This window comes from Osmerus eperlanus, chromosome 20 (assembly GCF_963692335.1).
Source record: "Osmerus eperlanus chromosome 20, fOsmEpe2.1, whole genome shotgun sequence".
NCBI lineage: Eukaryota > Metazoa > Chordata > Actinopteri > Osmeriformes > Osmeridae > Osmerus > Osmerus eperlanus.
This window is the reverse complement of record NC_085037.1, coordinates 5,212,059-5,234,798: the sequence shown is the minus strand read 5'-3', so window position 1 is coordinate 5,234,798 and position 22,740 is coordinate 5,212,059. Positions and strand designations below refer to the sequence as shown.

The 22,740-nt window shown below is 49.6% G+C and overlaps 1 protein-coding gene across 1 annotated transcript in view; it reads left to right on the top strand.

The window, feature by feature from the left end:
- trappc9 (trafficking protein particle complex subunit 9) overlaps window positions 1–22,740 on the top strand; it is a 90,585-nt gene that overhangs the window by 63,731 nt on the left and 4,114 nt on the right. Inside the window, exons 20-21 of the mRNA XM_062446057.1 lie at window positions 12,079–12,232; window positions 15,054–15,144. Coding sequence (XP_062302041.1) covers window positions 12,079–12,232; window positions 15,054–15,144 — 245 coding nt within the window. The remainder of the gene's footprint in view (window positions 1–12,078; window positions 12,233–15,053; window positions 15,145–22,740) is intronic.

Here is a 22,740-nt window from a genome sequence, read left to right as displayed (position 1 = left end):
CACTCACCCCTCACCATTACCCCCCACACTACTCTTCACCCCTCACCATTACCCCCCCACACTACCACTCACCCCACGCCATTACCCCCCACACTACTCCTCACCCCTCACCATTACCCCCCACACTACCACTCACCCCACGCCATTACCCCCCACACTACCACTCACTCCACGCCATTACCCCCCACACTACCACTCACTCCACGCCATTACCCCCCACAGTACCACTCACCCCTCACCATTACCCCCCACACTACTCTTCACCCCTCACCATTACCCCCCACACTACCACTCACCCCTCACCATTACCCCCCACACTACCACTCACCCCACGCCATTACCCCCCACACTACTCCTCACCCCTCACCATTACCCCCCACACTACCACTCACCCCACGCCATTACCCCCCACACTACCACTCACTCCACGCCATTACCCCCCACACTACTCTTCACCCCTCACCATTACCCCCCCACACTACTACTCACCCCTCACCATTACCCCCCACACTACTACTCACCCCTCACCATTACCCCCCACACTACGACTCACCCCTCACCATTACCCCCCACACTACTACTCACCCCTCACCATTACCCCCCACACTACTACTCACCCCTCACCATTACACCCCCACAGTACCACTCACCCCTCACCATTAACCCCCAACACTACCACTCACCCCTCACCATTACCCCCCCACACTACCCCTCACCCCTCACCATTACCCCCCTCCACACTCCCACTCTCCCCACAGTACTCGGGGAGAATGTCCCTGTACTTACTGTAAGTCGCTCTGGATAAGAGCGTCTGCTAAAATGACTAAATGTAGTACCCCACACTATTACATCACCCACACAACCACAATCTTCATGTACTGGTGATGGTGGTGGTGAAACATTGAGGGATTTGTTTACATTCAGTTGTATCTTGAAATAGGATTATCCCTACATTCTCTCTCTCTCTCTCTCTCTCTCTCTCTCTCTCTCTCTCTCTCTCTCTCTCTCTCTCTCTCTCTCTCTCTCTCTCTCTCTCTCTCTCTCTCTCTCTCTCTCTCTCTCTCTCTCTCACCCATGCCTCTCCCTCCCCATCCTCCACCGTTTCTCCTCCCTCTCTCGTCTCCTCTCTATTTGTATCTTTCCCTCTCAGCTTACTGATCTCTCTTTCTTCCTGTCCTGAGGAGGGACAGATTAGGATTCCCGTCACTGCTGGCTGCACAGAGCGTCCTCAGTTGTGAGTGAGTGAGTGAGTGAGTGGGTGAGTGGGTGTGGGCGGGCCTGGGGGGTGTGTTTGTGGCTCTCTGTTGATTGAGAGCTGACGCGCACAACAAACAAAGTGCTGGTCTTCTCCGTACACCTACCAGGAAATGTCCTGTCCGCCTCGCTCTGGAAAACTGTTGGTTTCATGACTGAGCTGCTTGCTTCAAACCGAACCCGCGGCTTTCTCAGAGCAGTGACAACACCGGCCTCCGTGGCTGCAGGTCTTTTGCGGTAATAACAGGTTGGGAAATGCACGGCGCTGGCAGACCCGTCTTTTCAGGTTGCGCAGAAAGTTTCCTCAAAGTTGCGAAAGAGTTTTAATAAAAAATGTGCACACGAGCGAGTGCACAGTCAGGTCAGCGTTTCATTTTTAATCACCGCTATTACAGACGCATTGGAGACAAAGCGCGTCGAATCGTTCCTCAGCTTCCATACCTTTAGAAAAGGTAAACACTCCAGGAAGTTGTGTGCCCTGTCTCTTTGAATATTAATTTCCCCATTTGGAAGATGGCCTATATTTTATCGAGTGCATTATTTTGCATTCGCTGAATAATTAACACCACACAAACAAACATGACGTGTCAGTTCCAAGTTGTTTTGGGGAATTCGAATTTGCATGCAAAAAGACACACAAACTGCCCTTTCTGTGCACATATTTGACTGAAATCTCTTCATGTCAAATGTGCCGCTGAACGGGAGGTCTGTTGGAAGCCCCTGCGACGGAGGATGGCATATAACAGGATAACGCTAATGTAACGCACAACATCCGGGAGCGATTGCCACTGTCTGTTTTGGAATCAGCTGCTCGCGCGGCGATAACCGATGGTCTAGTCATGTAGAGGGTTGTCTTATAACGCCTGACTCTCTCACAATTGATGAGCTCCCATCAGATTAGCCCAGTTGCCGGCACATCGGGTGTTTGTTTTTTTTGGGGGGGGGGGTGACATTTTCTCAGCCGCCGTCCCCGCGTGTGCAAGGCGTCGGGAGAGAGGGAGGGAGCCTCGGTGTGGGGTTTATTATTCTGTTGACACCCAGAGATGATGGGGGAGGCGAGGGCTACCGGCGCGCGTGCGAAGTGTGTGTGTGTGTGTGCGGGGGGGGGGGGGGGGGGGCAGCCACACTGCAAGTCCCCCCTCCCTCAACGCCCCCCCCCCCCCCCCGCACACCCCCATCTGCTGAACCATATTGCGCTTGTCTCTCTGATTCCGTCGCTCCCTCGAGTCAGATGGCCCTGTCACTTTTCCTCTCTTCCTGCGTTTTATGATTAATGAGGTGTCAGGCGGGAGATGGGGTTTGCAGTCTCCGTAGGGGAGGGCTCAACGCTAAAAGCATACAAGTGGCCATGCCAATCACCTGGACGCGCACACACACACGCTCGCTCACCACAACATGTACACGCAAGACGTACAGTCACACGATTGTAGCTTGTTCTATAAGAAGTTGGTCGAACAAGGCGGGCTGTAGCTGTGTAGAGCAACAGACCATCACTGCTAATTGCTGATAACGAACATGTGCAAGGTACACTGAGCTGGATGCAGAGGGACAGTCTAATCTGCTGTTTTGGATTGAGGAATGCGAGAGGACACAGAGACCCCTGTCTGCGGTGTTTGTGTGAGGGACAGAGATGCATAGAGAGGCTTGGCTGCTGTCATCTTCTCGGACCATCCCGGATCGTCTATCTAGTCCGTGTTCAGTATTGGTGACAGGAGAAGGTGCAGCAGGTTTGAATGGGAAAGGCGCCGCTGATGTGATGAAGCCTTCTGCAGCTTCCTTAGAGAGACCAGGGGCAGAGAGACGAGAATCTTCATCGGATTCACAGCATGGGGCTCGCGTGTCTCATAGTATGCACATTCAAGGCAAATAAACGACTCATTGTTTCTGATAATCATGGAAATAATGGCCTTGGACCATTTATAGGACGCTGTTCAATAATGTCATTGTAATATCATTCCCTGTTTGATACCGAGGGTTGTGTTCAGTCAGACGGCAAATAATAACGGGTAGCAATGTGGGTAGACTGTTGGTAAACGTTTTGAGCGATGCTACAGAAACAGGTCGTCTTAGCCGTTCGCATCTGGACAGGGTCAAAGCTGGATGCCAAAGCCTCGCTGTGTTGCAGTCCGGTCAGGCTCTCCTCCTGGGGCTGGGGGGGGGGGGGGGGCTCTTCAAATGCATATCTGTGCTTTGGCAAGGAAATCAAATGGGAGGTTTCCCAGGTGTGAATGGTTCACAGTGTATCTAGATGGATTCTGTTATGTCTGGAGGTGTATTGTGTCCGTGCAGTAATGCAGCCGAATTGCCAGAAATAGTCTTTGCTTCTCTTTTTCTGAGCATGGAAAATTGGCCAAGCGTTCTACGCTTTAAATACACAGCATGCTTTAAATAGACAAAAACTCCACATTCGTACGAGGCAATTTAGGAGAATTAGATCCGCTTTCCTCTCCAGGACTGGACGGTCCTGGCCTTGCCGAGTGAGTCTACCTTATGGAGTAGGCAGACATAAACAATCTGGAGATTTTTCGGACTTTTGAAATGCGATAAACACACATGACGAGGGAGGGGAGATACGATAGTCTCTCTCTCTGCCTCCTGAAAGTGGACGTAAACGGGATGAAAAGCCAAATGGTCATCGCGCTCCTGACTTCGCCGAGATCCGACAGTCCGACAGACAGACGCATGCTGGTCTCTCTGAGGATGCCGTCTCTTTATGTGAGCCGGCTGGATAAAGGAGCGCCAGCTCAATGTGCGAGGAGGCTTTCAACCTAGTCCCTCAATTTCCTTCTCAACTTTTCTTTTTGTGCCATTCATCCAACAGTGCGCTGTGATTCCACGCGCGAGGCGGAGACTCTGAGTCACATTCTGTCTCCCTCAAGTCCTCCATCTCAGTTTTTTTCTCTATTACTCTACTTTCCTTTAAAAAAAAATGTCAGCCTTCTCTCTCTCTCTCTCTCTCTCTCTCTCTCTCTCTCTCTCTCTCTCTCTCTCTCTCTCTCTCCCCTTGTCCCTCTCTCTCCCTCTCTCTGCAGAGGTCTCCTCCCAGAATGCACCGAAGGCACAGCCACTAGAGTTTGGGCCGTCAAGCTTTCCTCTAAGCCGTGTACCCTATACGACAGGCATGATTCTGTCTCCGCAAACCCCTCGCCGGCAGCAGTCGCTTCCCCAACGGCGGTGACACGGAACCACGACGTGGACGTGGTGTCTGTCTTCCTGCCTCGCGTTCGAGGTCATCCTGTCATCGTGCCCAGCAGTGGGGGGGTGCCGAGGGGGCCCTCGCTCTGCGTCACTGGCACAGCTGTGTTGCCCAGGGGGGGCCTGGAGAGAGGAGGAGGGGGGGTGGGGATATCTTGTCACAGCGTCGCTCCCCCCCCCCCCCCCCCCCCCCCCACCCCCAAGGAGTGAGCATCCACCCCTCCCGGCGCCGACCCCGATGGTGGGGTCGTGCGTATCTCTCAGAGATACGCACCCCCCCTACGGGGCACCGGAGGGGACAGGGCACCCACTGCCACCACGCCCACGCTATCTCACTCTCGCGCCTCTCGGCCAAGTAGGAGCTTGCGTGTGTACATGCATGAAAGTGTGTCGTGTGTGTGTGTGTTTGCGCTCTCAAAGGGCAAGCAGGCCTTTATTTTCCAGTGCGTCTCAGACAAAAGCCGGTTTCCATGGTGACCGCCCCTTTCCACTGCCATTGGCCCGCTTTGAGAAAGTCGAGCCCATTCGCTGACGCAGGCAAGGTGGTGATCCTCGCCTTCCCTTTTACCCGCTGTGGGAGATTACTCCTTCCTGTCGTCCTCCTGCCTGGCTGCCGATGCGTGTGGACGCCGTGGCCTCGCTGCCTCTCCATTGGCTCTCCCCTTAGTGGCTCTGTGCTGAGCGCGAAATGAACAATATCAGGTCCAATGAAACACGGATGGCACGAGTCAGCCGTGGAGATGAAGGGGGAGGGGGAGGAGAGAGATGGCAAAACTGGGGGGTATGGAGGAGGGGAGGGGAGAGGAGAGGGGGAGGGTAGTTGTGACAAAGATGCGACCTGAGAGGTCTAGAAGAGCTCTCCCAGGAGCACTGCTGGGCCTTGCACAGAGGGGCGAGGGGCGGTGTCTCTACACGCTCTCCTGTCTCATTTGCCTTCTTTCATTTCTGAAATAAACATGATCCATCTATATATATATATATATATATATATATATAATATTTAATAATAGTCTTTGGAAGAAACAATAATAAGCGATAACATGATGTCCCCTGACCCTTGAAGAGAAGTGTGTTTAGGTGCAAGAACATCCAGATCTCTGTCTCACATGCCTGCACACAAGCTTCTCAATCACATGTATTTATAGCAGCCACCGTCGGAGAATCAGACTGCGAGCAGTGAGGAAGCAGCTCCCAGAGTGGGAGGGAGAGGCGCTGTGCTGTTCTCAAGGCAGGGCTCCACACTCCAAACACGCTGTTACTGGGGCTCAGACATGTGACTCGGCAGGAGTGTCTGAAGGCATCCTTGTTAAAACGGCTATTTTGGTTCCGTCGTCGTTAACTCCATTTATTTCTGCGCGTCTTGCGAGGCAGTAGTGCCATTGCGATATCATGAAGCTGTCCAGCTCGACAGCTAATCAACTTAACACCCCTTGGGATTTCCAACTCCCCCATTTGCTCTTAATACAGTGTACTATAATAAGGACAAAGATTAAATGTGCGTACCGTACTGCAGCACAATGCTCCATAGCTATATTAGGTCTGGAATGCTGCAACACCATGGTCATCGAGAACTCCTCTGCCCTGGAGTAGGAGTTGAAAAGCCATACAGTAATTGCGAGTATAGATTTGTTTTCACTGCAGCTTGTCAGGTGTAGTGAGGCCGCTATTGACAGAGCATCGCTGCCGCCGCTGCTGATGCGAGTGCCGCTAGTAACCGGGGGTTACAGAGTCAGCCGCTGTCTAAAAATAGCGTGTTGCTCTCGCCTGCCTCCTCTCCGGCCTCTGTGGCTCCCCGCCCATCGGTTCAGGCACGTGAGCTAAGAATAGCCTGCCGCGTTTGCTGGCACACGTGCGCGCACACACACACACACACACACTACAGTGTGTTCGTCTTTTCGCAGCTTCTCCCCTGTGAAGCAACACAGTCGCTGGCTGTTCATGCCGGAGCCAAAAATGCTTCGATGAGATAGTTTCTCTCTTTCTCTTTCATCTTGCGTTCTGTCCCCCTCTTCTTAACCAGTATCTCTTCTTTCTTCTCTTTCTCTTGTCCTCTCTCTATTTCCCTCTCTCTATCTCTCTCTCTCTCCTTTTCTGGTCTTCCTTGTATCCCCCCCTTCCCCCATGCTCTCTCGCTCGTTCCCTTTATAATACATGTGGCTGCAGATTTCAATTGACATCCTTCATCCCGGTGCTGGGATAATCAAGTGAAAGTATGGATGTTGTTCATTGTAGTTCTCCACTATTTGCATTCAGCACGCATCATTGCATGAGGTGAGGCGGGGCTGCCGATTGGAAACCTCCTATGCGTTTAAATGGCTTTCATTTCTCCCTCCGTTGTCTTCGAATTACAGCAATTCGCACGGCCATCACATGATTCACCCCATGTGAGTGGCCAGGGGAAAATGGACTCCAAACACTGTCGTGCTCTAATGTTCTCATGTGCTTTTGGTCTCAGGCAACACGGCATTAAATTAGGCCGAGGTCATTTCCCATTACCGGGCTCATCTCAGGGTGATATTGTTATAGCCATAAACCAGGCGGCTCTGCCACAGATGAACACTAGCTACATTACTAGTAATTAGCCACGCCACATCCAGAGCTGTTTTCCGCCTAAATTTGAGGAGCTGATATCCACCGTTGGCTCTCGGCTCTTTTAGCTGAACGAGTAAATGTGTTGACATGCAGTGGTGGCGATCGAGAGAGAGAGTTGTGAGCTACGAGAGTTGTGTTTCTTTTTTTTTTCTTCTTTTTTTCATGCAGTGTATCCGTGGGCATGGCACCTTTTTATTTTATTTTTTACTGTGGGCCATCGAGTGTTTTCTTGAGTAACTCTGTACGGCGTCAATCTGTACTTCATCCTCAAGCCCCTGGATTCAACAAACACTTGTGTTCTGCAGTTTGCTGTTCGACCCGCGCACGCGACTCAGAACGCAATCAGGCAGAGACGGATAGCTGAAGCACACTCATCCATGATCCCCCCCTCCCTCTTCTCCTTCACCTCCACCTCTTCCTTCTCTCCCCCTCCTGCCCTCCTCCAGACAGGCAGCATCTTATCTCCAGGGGAGGGGGTGAGGAAAGGTGAATTAGGCTGGGTTGAGGATTAGACCCGGAGCCCTCTCCATCAGGCCTGGCCCGGACGGACAACGGCCCAAACTCCAGTTATTAAAAGCTGGATAATAGACTAGATTAGCCCCATGATAGCACCTAATCCCTGGAAGACACTACAATCAATGGACTGGCAGGGGCAGGCAGTGCTTGCGAAGCAGGCGCTTCCATTAAACGTTCCTGACCCAATGGAGCCAGTCACGCGCAGCTCTTTCTCCACAAAGCCGGTCGTTGACTCACTGTTTACTGTGGGCAAGGCGTGAGGAGACTTTGTCCTTTGGCTGATGTCGTCTTTTGAAGGCATCACATCAAATGTGTCACGCCCAGGTCTGGATTGGGCTGGTCTGAATCAGTCACTGTCCGTCTCAGGACCTGTGGGTCCTGTGTGTCCAAGGACCGATCCCCAAACCTTGTGCTGCCTTCAGATTCAGGGGCTGTGTGCATCCTAGAAACAATGGCTCCATGTGTCCTATTGAAGATGACCGGGAGAGGAAGTCTCTGTGTGTTTGAAGATGCAGCTTCTGTCAGTGACATAAGCCCGATGCCACTCATCTACAAAGCTTCCGTGCGTGTTTGCGTGCATGTTTACGGGTGGGTGTGTGTTAACCGTGTTTGAGGTCTTAATGTTTGTTTAATTGGCGCTGGCCTTTGTTGTGGAAGCCTGTGAAATGGTCATTGCAATTCCGCCCTTCCCTACCTTTCTATTTTCTCTTCTCTGATGTCAAGTGTGCGTTTGTGTGCGCACACGTGTGTGCACGCGTGCGTGCGTGTGCAAATTATGATGCACAATGTTGCTAGAAACGTCTGCAAAAGTAAACTTTCAATGTTTTTGTGTCATAAAAGGAATTATATGGGTCGCTACCAATATGGCGTCTTAGTGAACTGCCTTCCCTGGAGAAGGTTGTGATTGGGCTGGCCAGCTGCACCAGTGCATCCTAATCACACTACCCCTTCCTGCCGTCGCTTCAATCTCTCCCCCCCCCCCCCCCCCCCTACTCGAAGTCAAGCTTCTGCCTGCGCCAGACTCAATACCCCACTGTATAATGTCTGTATTTGTATGGTAATTCATCGTTTGGATGAAGATGATGGCTGGTTAAGAGAGTGAACGAGAGGGAAAGTGAGAGAGAGAGAAAGAGAGAGCGAGTGACACTGAGATAGAGGGAGAGGGGGAGAGAGGGATGGACGGACGGACCCCGCTGGGACCCTGACTGATGAAGCCAGTCAGTCGGTGTGAGCTTTGTTCTCGTCTGTCCTTCTCAGAGAGACTCAGGGCCTCATTTACTAACAGGATTGCGCCCATTTCAGTTGTAAAATAGTGGGTAAAGACATAAAATCGTATTTACAAAGGCAGCACACTTGAGTAAAAACGCAGATTACCGCTGCTGGGAGGGTATAAGGGAAAGTGGGTGTGTGTCGCAAAGAGATGGGGGGAGAGGTGTATTTCTTCCTTGTAACATGTTTATGTTAGCTGTAACTTTGTGAACCAATATTTATCTCCTGTTCGCTGAACCTTTTTCTTTTCCTCGAATCACCCATGGTGGTAGTAACATGCAGCCGATTTCTCCCGTCTCTTAACGGCGCGCTAATCAACACTAAAGGGCGGAGTAAGGCGCTGATTGCCCGACGAGGATCTGGTTTGATAAATACCACGCAAAATGCGGAAATACACCGTGCTAATGTTAGTAAATGAGGCCCTCAGTCCTCTGAACCTGCATCCAGAGATGGAACACACTCCGGTTGATACATACATCCGGAATGTTCCCTGAGAGAGCAACAGCATGGAAATTAGCAGCCACACGCAACCACCCCCCCCATGACTGCCTTCATAGATAAATCATTACCATTTGTATTTTAAGCGTGTGTTTCTGTACCGTATTTCTTCGATTAAACGCTGCAGCATTTGTTACACAATGTTAATTTTTGGTGCAGCGTTTATACAATGGCGGCGTTTAATTAGTAAGAGACATTTAGTTAATTGTAGCTGCAGTGCCGCCATAGACAAACAAAGAATAGACAAGGAGGTCAAACACAAAGCCTGGTGTAAAATTGCAGCCGCGTGTGTCTACACTGTGTAGAACTCTGAAGCAGCATGCCGAAACGTTCTTACACTTTAGCTTTCAAACAAAAAGCTGTGCAGAAAGCACCAGCAGCAACAGATAGCACGCGAACTTGGGGTTGATGAAAGGTGAATTCCCGAATTACATTTGTAATTCAATTGTACACTTGTGATTTACTTGTGTAATAAATACTGTGTTATAATTTAACCAATTAAATAAGTTTTCAGATTTTTTTGGTGCGGCTTTTAATCGAGGGCGGTGTATATTTGAGGGCGGCGTTTAATCGAAGAAATACGGTATATATATGTAGGCTATATTATACAGTATATATATATATATATATATATTATAGTACTATATATGGTTTTGCATTTACACCCTTAGCATTCACCACGTACACTTTCTACGTACACAATTTGATTACCATATAGTTTTGTATTCTTATTGTTGTTATTTTTCAGTCAATCTCTCTGACACACACACTCCCTTACTTGTGTGTGTATTCTGTACAGAATATAGATATTGCTGTGTATAGACCTAGCTGTGTAAGGTACTGTGACTGGCAATTTATTTCACGAAAAGCCCCAATATCGCACTAGAGTCTGATGTCCAGGTAATTTGCAGTTAGCTGCAAAAAGCTGCCTTCCTCAAACTCCCACACTGCCATATTCTTGAAAAAAAAGGAAGAATGACAGTCCAAAATAATTTTAAGCAAGATTTTCTTTTTAGCTCTTGTAATTCACTGTTCCCAAGATCTTAAGGTAGATTGGGTTTTTTTGATAGTTGAGTGATCTTTAATAATGATACCCACTAAAGATCTGAGGCCTAAACGCATTCGTAGAAAATGATTGTTTAGATTGGGTTTGTGCTTAAACAGTGTCCAGGGGGCTTAGTGTTAATACCTCCCAACCAACACACACAATCAAACAACTATCATTACTCTCCCTGTCTGCTGAGAATCGATTTATATGTGAAGCTGTGTTATTTAGCTTAATATCAATCACAATTAAATCCACTCTGAGGCTTTGAAACAGGACAGAAATGAGATGACCAAAGGTTCATCTATTGATTCAGGAAGCTGATATATTACTGAAAGAGACTCGATAACATTAATGACATTTACCAACACACATCAATTTAACTTGTTTATGCAGAGAAATAAAAGATGCAGTTCAACCTGACACAAGCTCTGCCATTTTTGTGAACTCGTGGGAGGGTGGATTTCTTTCGAAGACGTTGGTTCACTTCATCATTGTGGGGCGTGTGTGTGTATGCGTGTGTATGCGTGTGTGTGTGTGAGTGTGTATGAGAGCGGATCACAGGAACCTCATTCTCAACTGGGCAGAGCCGCTTTCGGGAGAGGGTACAGAGGGCACCAGGACACCTCCAGACGACACCTTTTTCCCTCAAAAGTCAAAAAAGGCCAATCAGGCGCTAGTATTTTTCAGCACGGCTGCATAGGAGGCTGCCGGTGCATTGTGGGCTCGCCGTCGCCCTTGGTGTCCATTAATTGGCCTCGGCGAACAGCAGTGAGGTTGCTATACTAACAGTGTGAATGTGATTCCGTCTCGCTTAGCACCATTCCGACTTTCCATTTCTCTTTTTCTCCTCTAACCTCCCTCCAGTCTGTCTCTCTTTCCCTCTCTCTCTTACCATCTCGGTCTTCTCACTCATTCACTCCATTCTCGAGGGAACTGTGCCTGTGAATGTACAGTACCACTGCATACAATTGATACTTTTATCTTGGAGTGGAATACAGGGAAGCTGACCGAGGTAATTAGTCTAGAGGTTTTTGGGATGTTTCGTTTTGATCAGCGAGGAAGTGTGCTCAGCTCTCCTCCGAACGGCCAGACTTTGAGTCCCGGATATGACACGTTGCTGTTACCTCGGGCGATAAACTCTCACTAGCTCCTGTTATAAATAAGGAATAAAAAATACAAAAAACACAAAAGTCACACACACACACACACCACATGGTGGGAGGTTGCCTTAGGGCGTTTGCTCAACCAGATAAATAATGTATTAGGGGCCCATGGACTCTTGCCAGAACACTCACAACAGTGCAGGAGGAATGGCACCAGGCAAAAAGTTAGCGGCCTCTCATTTGTTGAAATGAAATTTGGATATAAATTATTCAGCACAAACGTTACCCAAACACGGACCCAATTATCCTTTCTGTTGATCTCTCATAGGCTTGAAGAGAAAGGTGTAATAAATGTGTCTCCTGCATCACCATCTGTGGTGTGTTTAAAAGCTTTGACTCGAAGCGGGAGCTGAGAGCTGACATCTCCCGGCCTTTGTCAAGTCTCAGCCTCAAAAACCCTTCTTCTCAAAAGAGAAAAGAAAAAAGATACAAGCCGCTTTTTTCTTTTGCCTATCAAGAGAAGCAGTGTACCTCGATAGCCTCACATTTGTCTTCTCGTGTGTGTGTGTGTGTTTGACCATCTTTCCTCTTGCTCCCCTGCAGAATGGCCATCCAAGTGGACAAGTTTGACTTTGAGAGCCTGCCCCGGCCGGACCACGAGGCGACACGCTTCGTCAACCCCAAGCAGCTGGAGGAGGAGCGCAGGCACGCCCACGGCTGCCAGATCAACAACAAGCTGGGCATCCAATGGAACATCATATCCTTCCTGTGGCTCGGACGTTCCACCATGGCGACGTGGTGACCGGGTGCTTTCGGTCAGGATGGGGGGGGGGGGCGTGCTCTGGGAGGGTCTCTTACACACGTTAAACGTTGTCGATGGTGCTTCGTGCGCTGTTAGGCAGGCATCTGGAGCCCACATCTGGAGTCCCCTTCAGTTTGCGTTTGGGCTTGATCTGTTGCTGTGACAGATGGCAAGGCGTATGGCAAGTATTTGGAGCGTGCGTGCGTGCGCGTGCGTGCGTGCTCAGGTATTCTCCACCGTGCCACATCCTTGGCATTCAGGTGTGTACTGGACTTGCTTCCGTTTGAACTTTAACCCGCGTCGCTGTCAGCATGTCGGCCTGCAAGCGCCTGGAATCAGAATTAGTGTCCGCTGTCCTGCCACATTACATCCCCCCCCCCCCCCCCCCTCCTCCCCCAAAGTGCTCAACTCTGTCTCCCTGGTCACTTCGAGCATTTGGAAGGCTGTCATCCCGGTGAGACAGTTACAGGAGGGGTCATATGTACCGTATATAAATGATGCATATATATCCAGTGAGATCCAGTGATTTCCCATCTTAGATGCTCCCAAGGGTTCCTGTCATGTGTTCGGCAGGGCTGTCAGGGCGTGGTGACATGTAACGAAGGCTTCTGTCCTCCAGCCCTCAAGTAATGAAGTGGCAATGACCAAAACACAGTGTTGTCACATTGTAAGGTGTGTGTGTGTGGGGGGGAGGGGGGTTACTCATTATTAATCAAGTCCACCCAAGCGTTTGAACTTGCCATATTATTTCAAATTTTATGAATGCAAAAACACTCCCATGATGATGTGCATTTGTTTTATCTACAAGCAATTTGGCAACGCGTGGGCGGTACAGACAAGTGACATTCCAAACGGCTCCCCATTAGTAACTGACAGACAACATCTCCACCAATCGGCTCGTTTTATTGACTTAATCCAGATTGAAAATCAATGTGCATTATTTCCATCCCGAAGAAAACAGTCGCCTAAAAATAGACGATCGATCGAAAAGCAGCTTGTGGGCGAGTCGGAGGCGGCCAGGCGGAGAAGAGAGAACAGGAGAGCCTTTGGGAGAGGCTTTCCAAGTTCACACACTCCCTGTCACACAGGCCCCCCGAGCCACCAGCCTCATCCCTGCCCCCGGTGTCCTCAAGCCCCCCACACACGAGGGTGTGGAGCGGGGGATGGTGCTTCCTTCAGTACCAGCCAGGCCAGGAGCGAGTCAGTCTGTCAGGGTGTCGGCGTCAGAGAGGCCAGGGGATTCCTCCCGGCTGGCACACGTCATGTACCACATCTGCGTAAACACCCCAAAACGAGCCAAGCACCCCCCTGGCTCAACCCACTGACAGGGATGGGAACAGCTGCAGATCAATGCTCGCTCGCTACCCTTCCCCTCATGGGACTCAGTGGGTCACAGTGTGGGGGTAGCGGCGGTGCCGTTCGGGGGGTGAGATACCCTGCAGGCGGTGTCCAGCGTCCTCAAAGGTTAATGTACAGCCGTTCGGCTCCACGACACCACTCTGCTCTCCCATTATTCAAAATGTCAGCGGTGGAAACCGATCAGGTCGTCCTTATCATAACATATTATCCAGCTAGTCACCTGGCGGAGCGCCGGTGTTTATTCCAGCCCCGGCACATGTCCGTGCCGCTCTCCCAGCTCTCCCGGCTCTCTGCTCTCCGCCCTCTGGTAGCGCTGTGGAAAGGTTAACTGGTTATAGCCTTTTGTTGTGTTTGTGGTATGGGGGGGGGGGGTGTTAGGATAATTTCTTTATCAAGTAATGCACAGAGTCGTTGGATTCAAAGAAAGTAAAATAGTTTAATGCTTGCCAGCAAGGAGACAAAGTCTGATCGCAATACAAAGTTTGTCTAGCTCCCCAGTCTTCAGGTAAGACCTTTTATTGGTGAGAAGTCCCCTCCTCAGCATATCAGCTGTCAATATGATAGTTCCCAGAGAGTGCGCGTGCACGTGGGAACTTACAGAGTTCTCTGACCCTAGGCTTGACCATATAATTCATTCAACACAGATAAGGTTTATTGCACCTCTAGTATGATAATGGTCAACCTAGGTCAGTTTGTTTACGTAAGCCTAGTGTCATCTATAGGTCATGTGGGGAGAGGGTTCTCTGCTGGCAAGGAATGCTAGCACCAGTATTTTCAGAATATAATGTTCCATTCTAAATTTCTCCGACAGGGGGTGCGTTCAGGCTGCTCATGTGAAGTGAAGGGGCAGTCACCTGTAGCAGGTTGGAGCTTGTTGTGTGTTCAGCGGCATATGTGCAACTGAAGCATCTGATTCTAAAGGGCCCCACTCCTGGTGTGGGTGGGTGTTTAGTAGTAGCAATTGGATCGACCCAACCAAACCAACGGCTCGCCTCACTTCCGAGGTTAACCGACTTCCTAGATGTTTTCATTAATATGGGTATAAAACGGTAAAGATATTCTCTCTCTGTCTGTCTTCCTTTGTCTCTCTCTGTTCTTTTCTCTCTCCTTCCCTTTCTCCATCTCCTGTTTTTCCCACTCTCACGATGTAGCAGTACATACTGCAGCAGTGTGCCTTTCAACACTGACATAGCTTTTATTGAGAATGTCTTGAGTATATGTGCCAGTCTGTGTCTCTGCACTCCCCTCGCATGCTACAAAGAGAACCTCTACTCTATCAAGGTGTGTGTCTTTTGGCTTAGTGGGTTTGCGTGTTTGTGTTTGCTGGTGCCAAAGTCCAGGACCTTCTGCGTATGTGTGTGTTGACTGACGACCCCAAGCTGAAGCTCCCAAGGTGTAGTCCTTAACCAGTGGCCACCCGTCCATGCGCAGGCACGGGGAGGCCAGCGTGGAGGGAGTCCTCAACCAGCTGGTCCTGGGACACCTGCAGCTGGCACCTCTTCAGTGGGGTGAGTCACTGGCCGTGTGTGGGTGTGGCCTATGTTTTTGCCTTTGTTTGACACACACACACACAAACACATACACCATGTTTCATCTCCTTATCCCATCTGTTGAACGATATGCCTCATCGTATCGTGTTTTCAGCACTCACATCCTTCCACAAAACGATTTCCATCCGGTAAAGGCGTCCAGGTAGGTACACTTTGCCATTCCAAGGTATCCGAGAGGTTTGGGTTTTCTCCGTGTCAATCACGGCGGCGTCAAGGAAACCAAACAACTCACTAAACCTGGCAATTAACAAACAAACCCCCTGCCAGCACTGGTCTCAAGCCATGTTTCTGATTTGCATTCATAATGGGCACAGGGTTATTTTGAGAACGTGCGGAGAGCGGCCTGGGAAATGTGCGAAGCGCCCAGGGGAGGACACGGAGGGGAGAGATGAGCTCTCCCGCGTCTCACCATCTGCGATCAGCCAACCAAATACCAAATCAGCTCCATCTACCGAAGGCTGTCTGTGTGTTTGGTTCAGACAAGCACGTCCCGTCTGAAGGGGTCAGCCCGTGTTCTGGTTGGTCAGCCCTGACTCTCCCGCTCTCGTTTCCTCCACGTCCACACAGAGAGGGGACGTCTGTTGGGGAGCGTGTCACGGTGTATGGGTGTCGACGCGGTGAGCACGTCTATGATGGGACGCTAATTGCACGATCAGAGGTGACGATAGCGAACTTGATCTTCTGCGTGGAGGAGATAAAGGAATTGTGGTGTCAGCCCCCAAACCCTCTCAAGTCAAACAAAAGAACCCAGGGATGGGTTACACGGTGCGTTTTTATGGCGTTGTTGTTTTAGTTTGACCAGAATTTGGACCGATCCCATGTTGTTTGGGTAGTATTTGGTATGGATTCGGTGCCACTGGACTCCTGGTGACGTCGACCGGACCAGACCCAGAGGGATCTAATGATGCCCCATCTCTCAGCTAGCCACATGTTGGTGTGGTTCTCTATTAGGAGACCCGAAGGGCTTGTTAAGAGCAAGGTGCCAGCTAGCAGGTGATACCACAAGTCCTAATAGACTGCATGAAGTGGATAGAATGGATTCCTGGGCAGCCCTGTGCCCTGCTGATTGCCAAGTTAATTTACCTCAGCATTCCAAGGATGCCTTCATCAGCGTTGTCAATACCATCATAGGCACACTGATGGCTTCCAGTGTTTCCCCCATAGATGAACATAAAAAAGAAAATCATTAGGCCAAAGCGGAAGCTTTTATTACCGTAGCTGCTCTGTTTGGATGACTGTGTCAGGGAGGTGATTAATGGGAAGATTCCACCTTGTTAAAGGAGTATTCCTGTACCTGAGTGTCCCAGAGCTGTGCTTTGGGCCTTCCTCATACCGCGCTGTCTGCCCCATCACTCTGTGTTTGAAACAAACTCATTTGGGACAGTGTTTTTGTTCAAAGCGCGGCACTATATTAGCGCTGCTCCTGTTACGTTCGTGTCAGTCAGAGCACCAAATCCATTTCCCATCTGGAGCGGAGTCAAACACGTGTTCGTCCTGCACCCTACACAGCGTCTTCTCTTTCATCCTGGCCTAGTTTACCAGGGATGAAGTCCAGGTAAAGGGAGGACATATGTCTTCTGAAGTCTTGACTGTGTCCCTAATAATCCTCCTCACCTTGCCCGGAGGAACCAACGACCAGTGTTGTGACTCAAGACTAATTAGCCGACATCATTAGCATCATTGTAGTGACCCTCACTCGAAGGTCATAGAACTGGCATTCCCTCGCTACTGTTGGAAAAGGGACACATTTTCGACTGTCTTGTGACTTCACAACGGCAAGCTTGGTGTTTGTCGATTGTGGGTACGTTGCAGGTGTCTGACTCTGAGTCTCCACAGCTGTTCTTCTGCCTCTCTTTCTCCTCCCTGCAGCTTGTGAATAAACCCTTCTGACGCCCGGCGCGCCATGAATATTTTATCATGCACTTTTCCAATAAAGGGGAAAACATGGAAAGTGTCAGAAAGTGGTATGTGTCCCTGCATTTGTTTGCAAGTGTATTATTATTAAACGGGGATCGGTGGAGATACTGGGCAGCTATTAGTAAATGATTCACCCTGTGGGCAGACACCCTCCCTATCTCAGCTCAGTGAGTCAGACTTAATCTAAGATTCACTACCTGATTCCTTACAAGTAATAATGCTGGGCTTAATTTAATTCAGGATATATTCCTTTATTAGTGCTGAATTTCTATACTGGAAATAATAATTATTCCGAGCCAATGGAAAGGTAGAATAGCTTGTATGTCCTCGTGTTTGTCTGAATCTCTACAGCCAACGTTAAGCAGGTTGCCGTGTGAAAAAACTGTCAAGCGTTTTATCTTCTAAATATTCTAGATAGAGACTATCATTCCTGTTTTGAACATGCTTGACACTCCAGAATGGACGGTCATTTGACATGTAGACATCTACAGTAGAATCGTTGAATTCCCGAGTGTATCCAGTGTCACAGACAGGGTAAAAAAAAAAAAAAAAAAAAAAAAGAAGAGAGAGATAGAGAACTCAGACACCTCTGTCTAAATGTCAAGCGAGCAGCCTTGGTGTGTGACTGTTATTCCCCCCTATTGTTTTTCTGAAGGTTACTGGCTGGTCGGCCTAATTATCCGTGACAAACAATTGTGACGTTCCCAAAAACCTTGAGGGGTACTTCTCGTCCTCAGAAACATGAGTCAGAGCGAGAACGGCAAGCGGCTGTGTGGGATGGATAACATTAAACGGTTGTGATAGCTAGTCAGCTACATCCTTGGGTGGGGGGGAGCATGTGACAGGAAGTGACGCTCTTATCGTCCTACTCCCCACTTTTCCCGCCCAAATGGCGAGTTTAGTGTTAACAGACTGTTCACCCATGTTGGCTCTGGTTGTTCCCCAGCTCTTGCCGTACTGTAGTTGTGGCTCGACGGGCTCTCTACCGATGCCAGAACAGGTGGCAGAGGCAATTCTTGCAGCCTGGCGTTCATGCAAATAGCCTCATTGATTACAGCTCCTCGTCTGACAACTTGATTAAAGCCAAAGTGGCACACCTAGTGTTGGGAGTATCTGTGTCAGCTTAATTGTGTTGCTAAATAAACAGGCACATGGCCAATCAACCCTGCCTCTCCCAGGGGTCACCAGGGGCAAGCGAGCGTACTGCAGCGCGGCACGCCACAGTTTCCACTGTGGCGGCAAGACGAGTGTCCGTTTTTCTAATGTGCTGTAGAGAATCTCCCTATCAGTTAATTGAACGCAAGTGAAACAGCGGCCATGCTGTTGATGGTTTGTTGACTCTGTGCGAAGGTTCCCTTCCACGCAATCTCAGTTTCCCCCCCATTGAAGTCCTGGCTTGTGTAGCTAAACAATGAAGGATGGAGGGAAAAAGAGAGGGGGAGAGTGAGAGAGACATGGACTTTGCCCTTGCTACCAAGAGCCCGCCACTGGGAATCCATCTTAACGGAATACAAATTCACCCATGAATGGAAAGACAAATGTTTGACCTGGCGGCAAGATGGAGAGAGTGGGGTGACTAGCCAGCTGTAAAAGGCAAGAGATAATTTAATAAGATTGTTCTTTTGAACTGGTTCACCCCCCCCCCCCCACACACACACACACACACACGCACACACTAACCACACACAACACCCACACAAAGACAGAAGGCCATTTGGAATATTCAAATCTTTGTAGACTCCCAGCACACACCAGTGACATCGCCGAGGTAATGTGCCTTTAAGACATCTTGAGGAGCCCAGTAGCAACATGATGCAGGCTGCTGCTGCTGCTACTGGCAAATACATTCGAACCTGTCAGCTCCTTTACAAAACATCCTGGAACTACAGACGAGGAGGGGAGGTGTTTGTAAATAGGAAGACAAGCGAAGCACACTCATTCATAGGCACACACACACTTACGCACACAACTTACACCCACTCAGCATCAGTACTGGTACCTATAGCTGTGATTAAGAAGTGCATCTATGAGCAAACATGATGCTGGCTCTCCTCAGTCGTGTCCAGAGGAGTGATGGGGCCTGTGGGAGAGGGAATGGTAAGCCCTTCTAAATCCTGGCTTAGGACGGCATCAGCCCAGCCGGCCGGCCCTGATCCCCCTCCCCCCGAGGGCCCATCTCCCAGGCTCCAGCCCCGGCCTCCCCTCTGCTGGAGGCCTGCTGACTCAGCCCTGACTAAGCTAGCCGGAAGCTGGCTGCTAGCCCGTCTTAACAAACACACCGTTACACAGTCACGCACGTGGTGTCATTTCAGTACAGTAGAGACATTCCCGTGATACCCCGATATTTGGGGGGGGGGGGGGGGGAGAGAATCAAAAAGATACATTGTCCTCAAGTCTGCCTAGCTGGCTCTAGATGTTTAAAACGAACCCCCCCCCCCTTCCTGCTCCTAAGAGAATCACTTTCCCATCTAGGATGTTGTCCTCAGGGGGGAGAGGGGGGGGGGGGGTTGGCTGGAAATTGTGATGATGAACAAGCCAAGAGGTAAATGGGGTCTAAACAGCTGTAGGGGCGGTTATGGCGCCCTCGGCGAGAGGAGGAGGGGTAGAGGGGGTGGGGGGGTTGGGAGGCGGGTTTAAATCATGGGCAGTGCAGGGGGAGGTGTCAGGTGCTGCCCGTCAGGCTGAGTGATGGGCACTGGGGAGGAGCCCTGGGTAGGCGTGCAGACTGATTTATCTGCTTGTTTTTCAGCCCTGTCATCCAGCCACTGTCTGTCACCCCCACTAAAGGTCTGTGGACCTGGGCGAAGGAACCGAGAGAGAGAGGGAGGGAGGGAGGGAGGGAAAGACGTGTACCTATTCCTGGAGCCTGGCGTCCTGGCTGGAGGTGTGATTTAGGGTCAGGCGCTGAGTCAGAGCGCAGCGCTGCAGCTGGCCGAGGTGGCAGGAGCTCAAGCGGGAGCTAAGCAGGCGATGATGAGGTGGAGTGTGCGGCTCCCTGTGTTCCCACAAATCACTCCTCCGCCCCGTCAACTCAGGGCCTCCTCCCCCTTGTCCCTGCCGTCTCGCCGTGTCAGTACGGAACACGATTCTGCCGGAGGATTCGGGAGGTTCGAGCCGAGCCGGATTTGTCGTTCTCGCCGTCGTCCCCGTTACCACGTCGACGTAAGGGAGAGTAATCTCCCGCGTTGTGCGGAAACGCCACGCAGGATTATCCCAGCATGTGCAGGGCTATTTAGTCGAGATTTTGAATTTGTTCGAATTTGGAACAAACATGAAAGGATTACTTGTTTTGCTTTGTGTTTGCGTTGAAAATCCGATCCTATCGCTGGGCTCTAATATGGTGATTAGAGCCAGCCATGCCGTTCCCGGGTTTCCCCAGTACGGCGAGCTGAGAGTAGGGATATAGAGCTGGAACATTTAAGAGGCCGCCAGCGTTAGTTTATGGGGCATTTATCATGAGCTGAGAACAATCCTGCTTGTCAGCGCGTCCGTTTGGATGAGCTGAACAGATAAATCATAACTCCTCCAGCCAGGCAGAGATAGCACACAAACATCCGTTTTCTCTGACCGGAGGGAGGGGGGCGGGGGAGGCAGGGAAAGCTCGTTAGGCCCAGGCCTACATACTGTGAAAGGAGAGAAGAAGCTAAAAAATAAAAATAAAAAGCTTCAAATAAATTAATTAATGAAATAAACTTTTCTTCTTTTTTTCAACTGTTGATAGAAAGAGTTCAGGTTTCTGTTTTGGAGAATTTCTCCAAAGCACTCTACAACTCACTGAAGGCTTTAGAAATAGACGACGAATACCAACAAGTATATTTTTTATCTAAAAGCATGTATCAAGGACCATATGCCTGACACATACTTATGTTCTTTGTGTGTTTTGTCATGTCGGAGCTGTGCTTGGTTGAAACATCTGAGCTATTTTCCTGACCTCGACCTCCATTCCCTTTCCTTGTTCCCCAGCTTAACAGTAGCAAATCCTCTTACTCACCTTCTTGTAAACACATTTTCCCAACCTCTTTGAGGCCTACACCACTTTCTATTAAGAAACAAATAAAAACAAGCATCCTCGCCCCCCCCCCCCCCCCCCCCCCCATCATCGATTTCTTTAAAGGAAACAAGAGTTTTCCCATAGCCGGCTTTCATTCATGTAAGACAGATGACATGACACATCTAAACGAACCCAGGGCTGGCCGCTGCTTGCCATCGCGAGTGTGTCTTGAAGGCTCCGTCGTGTCGTCGCAAGTGCCACTGCCAGCCAGTAATGTGACATGACCGTTTCAGCCACCAGACTTCAGAAATGATTTTGCCGTTGTTTATAGTCCTCGGCCTACGCCATCAATCACCTTCAACAGGTTTTTTGGGGGTTATAAACAAGAGGACGTGGTGAAAACAGTCTGTGAGAAATCATATAGTATTCAAAGCTCCAGGCACTGTGTCGTTTGTTGTCTGGGTCATTCCCGTGTCACAAGCTTAGCCATTTTTCTCATATATTTCAGACTATTGCAGGGTGTTTCTTCACAGACTTTCACATGCCGTTTGTTTTGTCAGTTATGTAATTATTGACACATTCTCACTACCTTTCTGAGTGGATGTTTTTTTTATTGTGTGTGACTAAGCTAACTGGATGCCCACGGTGGTCAGAAATCGTTTTTTTGTAAGAGTTTTTTTAAACATGTTTTTGATTTGGGCATTTTCTCTGAGTGACTATTCCTATTCGAAGCAGTGTTTTAATTGCATAGAACCTTTGATAAAACTTCCATACTCATCACTGCCCAAAGACAATGGCCAACTGATTACATTTCTACAATTGGATAGGAACAGTTTTGTCTTCTCGTTCAGATATAGAAGCTATGATTAGTGCATAGACACATGATGGAGTAATCACCCTCATTTGTTCCCTCCCGCCAAAAAAAAAAACAGATAAAAATGTCTTCTTTGTGGCACTAATCCTAAAAGTAACATCTCTTACAAGGGAGCCTGGAATTAGAAGAAGCAATGTGAAGTGCTGTAAAACGGTCTGACGAGCATGGCCGTTCCACTGTGACAGTTCACTTGTTAGAACTTCGACGTCACGACAGGAGGCTCGGGTACCCCTGACTCATGCTGGAACTGGGCCGTTTTGTGAGTGGCTGGTTCCAGGGGTGGGCTGGGGCTAGGGCCGGGCCGGCCCGGGCCAGGCTTGGCTGAAGAGTCTGGGGCTGAAGTGTCGCGCCCAGGCCACATTCAGAACAGTCACAGATGAGTGTCTCTGTCACTCCCTCTCGGCTGTGCCCTTCACACACATGCACACACGCACACACTGTCTGACAGCAGGTCTGTGTAAGGAGATGTCTAGTTGACAGAGTCTCCTAGGAGCAGGGCTACTCACAATGGCATGCAGAGGAACAATAATAGCATCTTAGCTTAGGAGGCATAGTTTTAGAAATGTGTGACTTGTTCTCCTCTCTCTCTCTCTCTCTCTCTCTCTCTCTCTCTCTCTCTCTCTCTCTCTCTCTCTCTCTCTCTCTCTCTCTCTCTCTCTATCTCTCTCTGTCTCTGTCTCTCTGTCTCTGTCTTTATATTTCTTTCTCTCAAGTACACAGGCACACACAAATGCACACATACACTCCCATACAGTAGACACACACCCACACA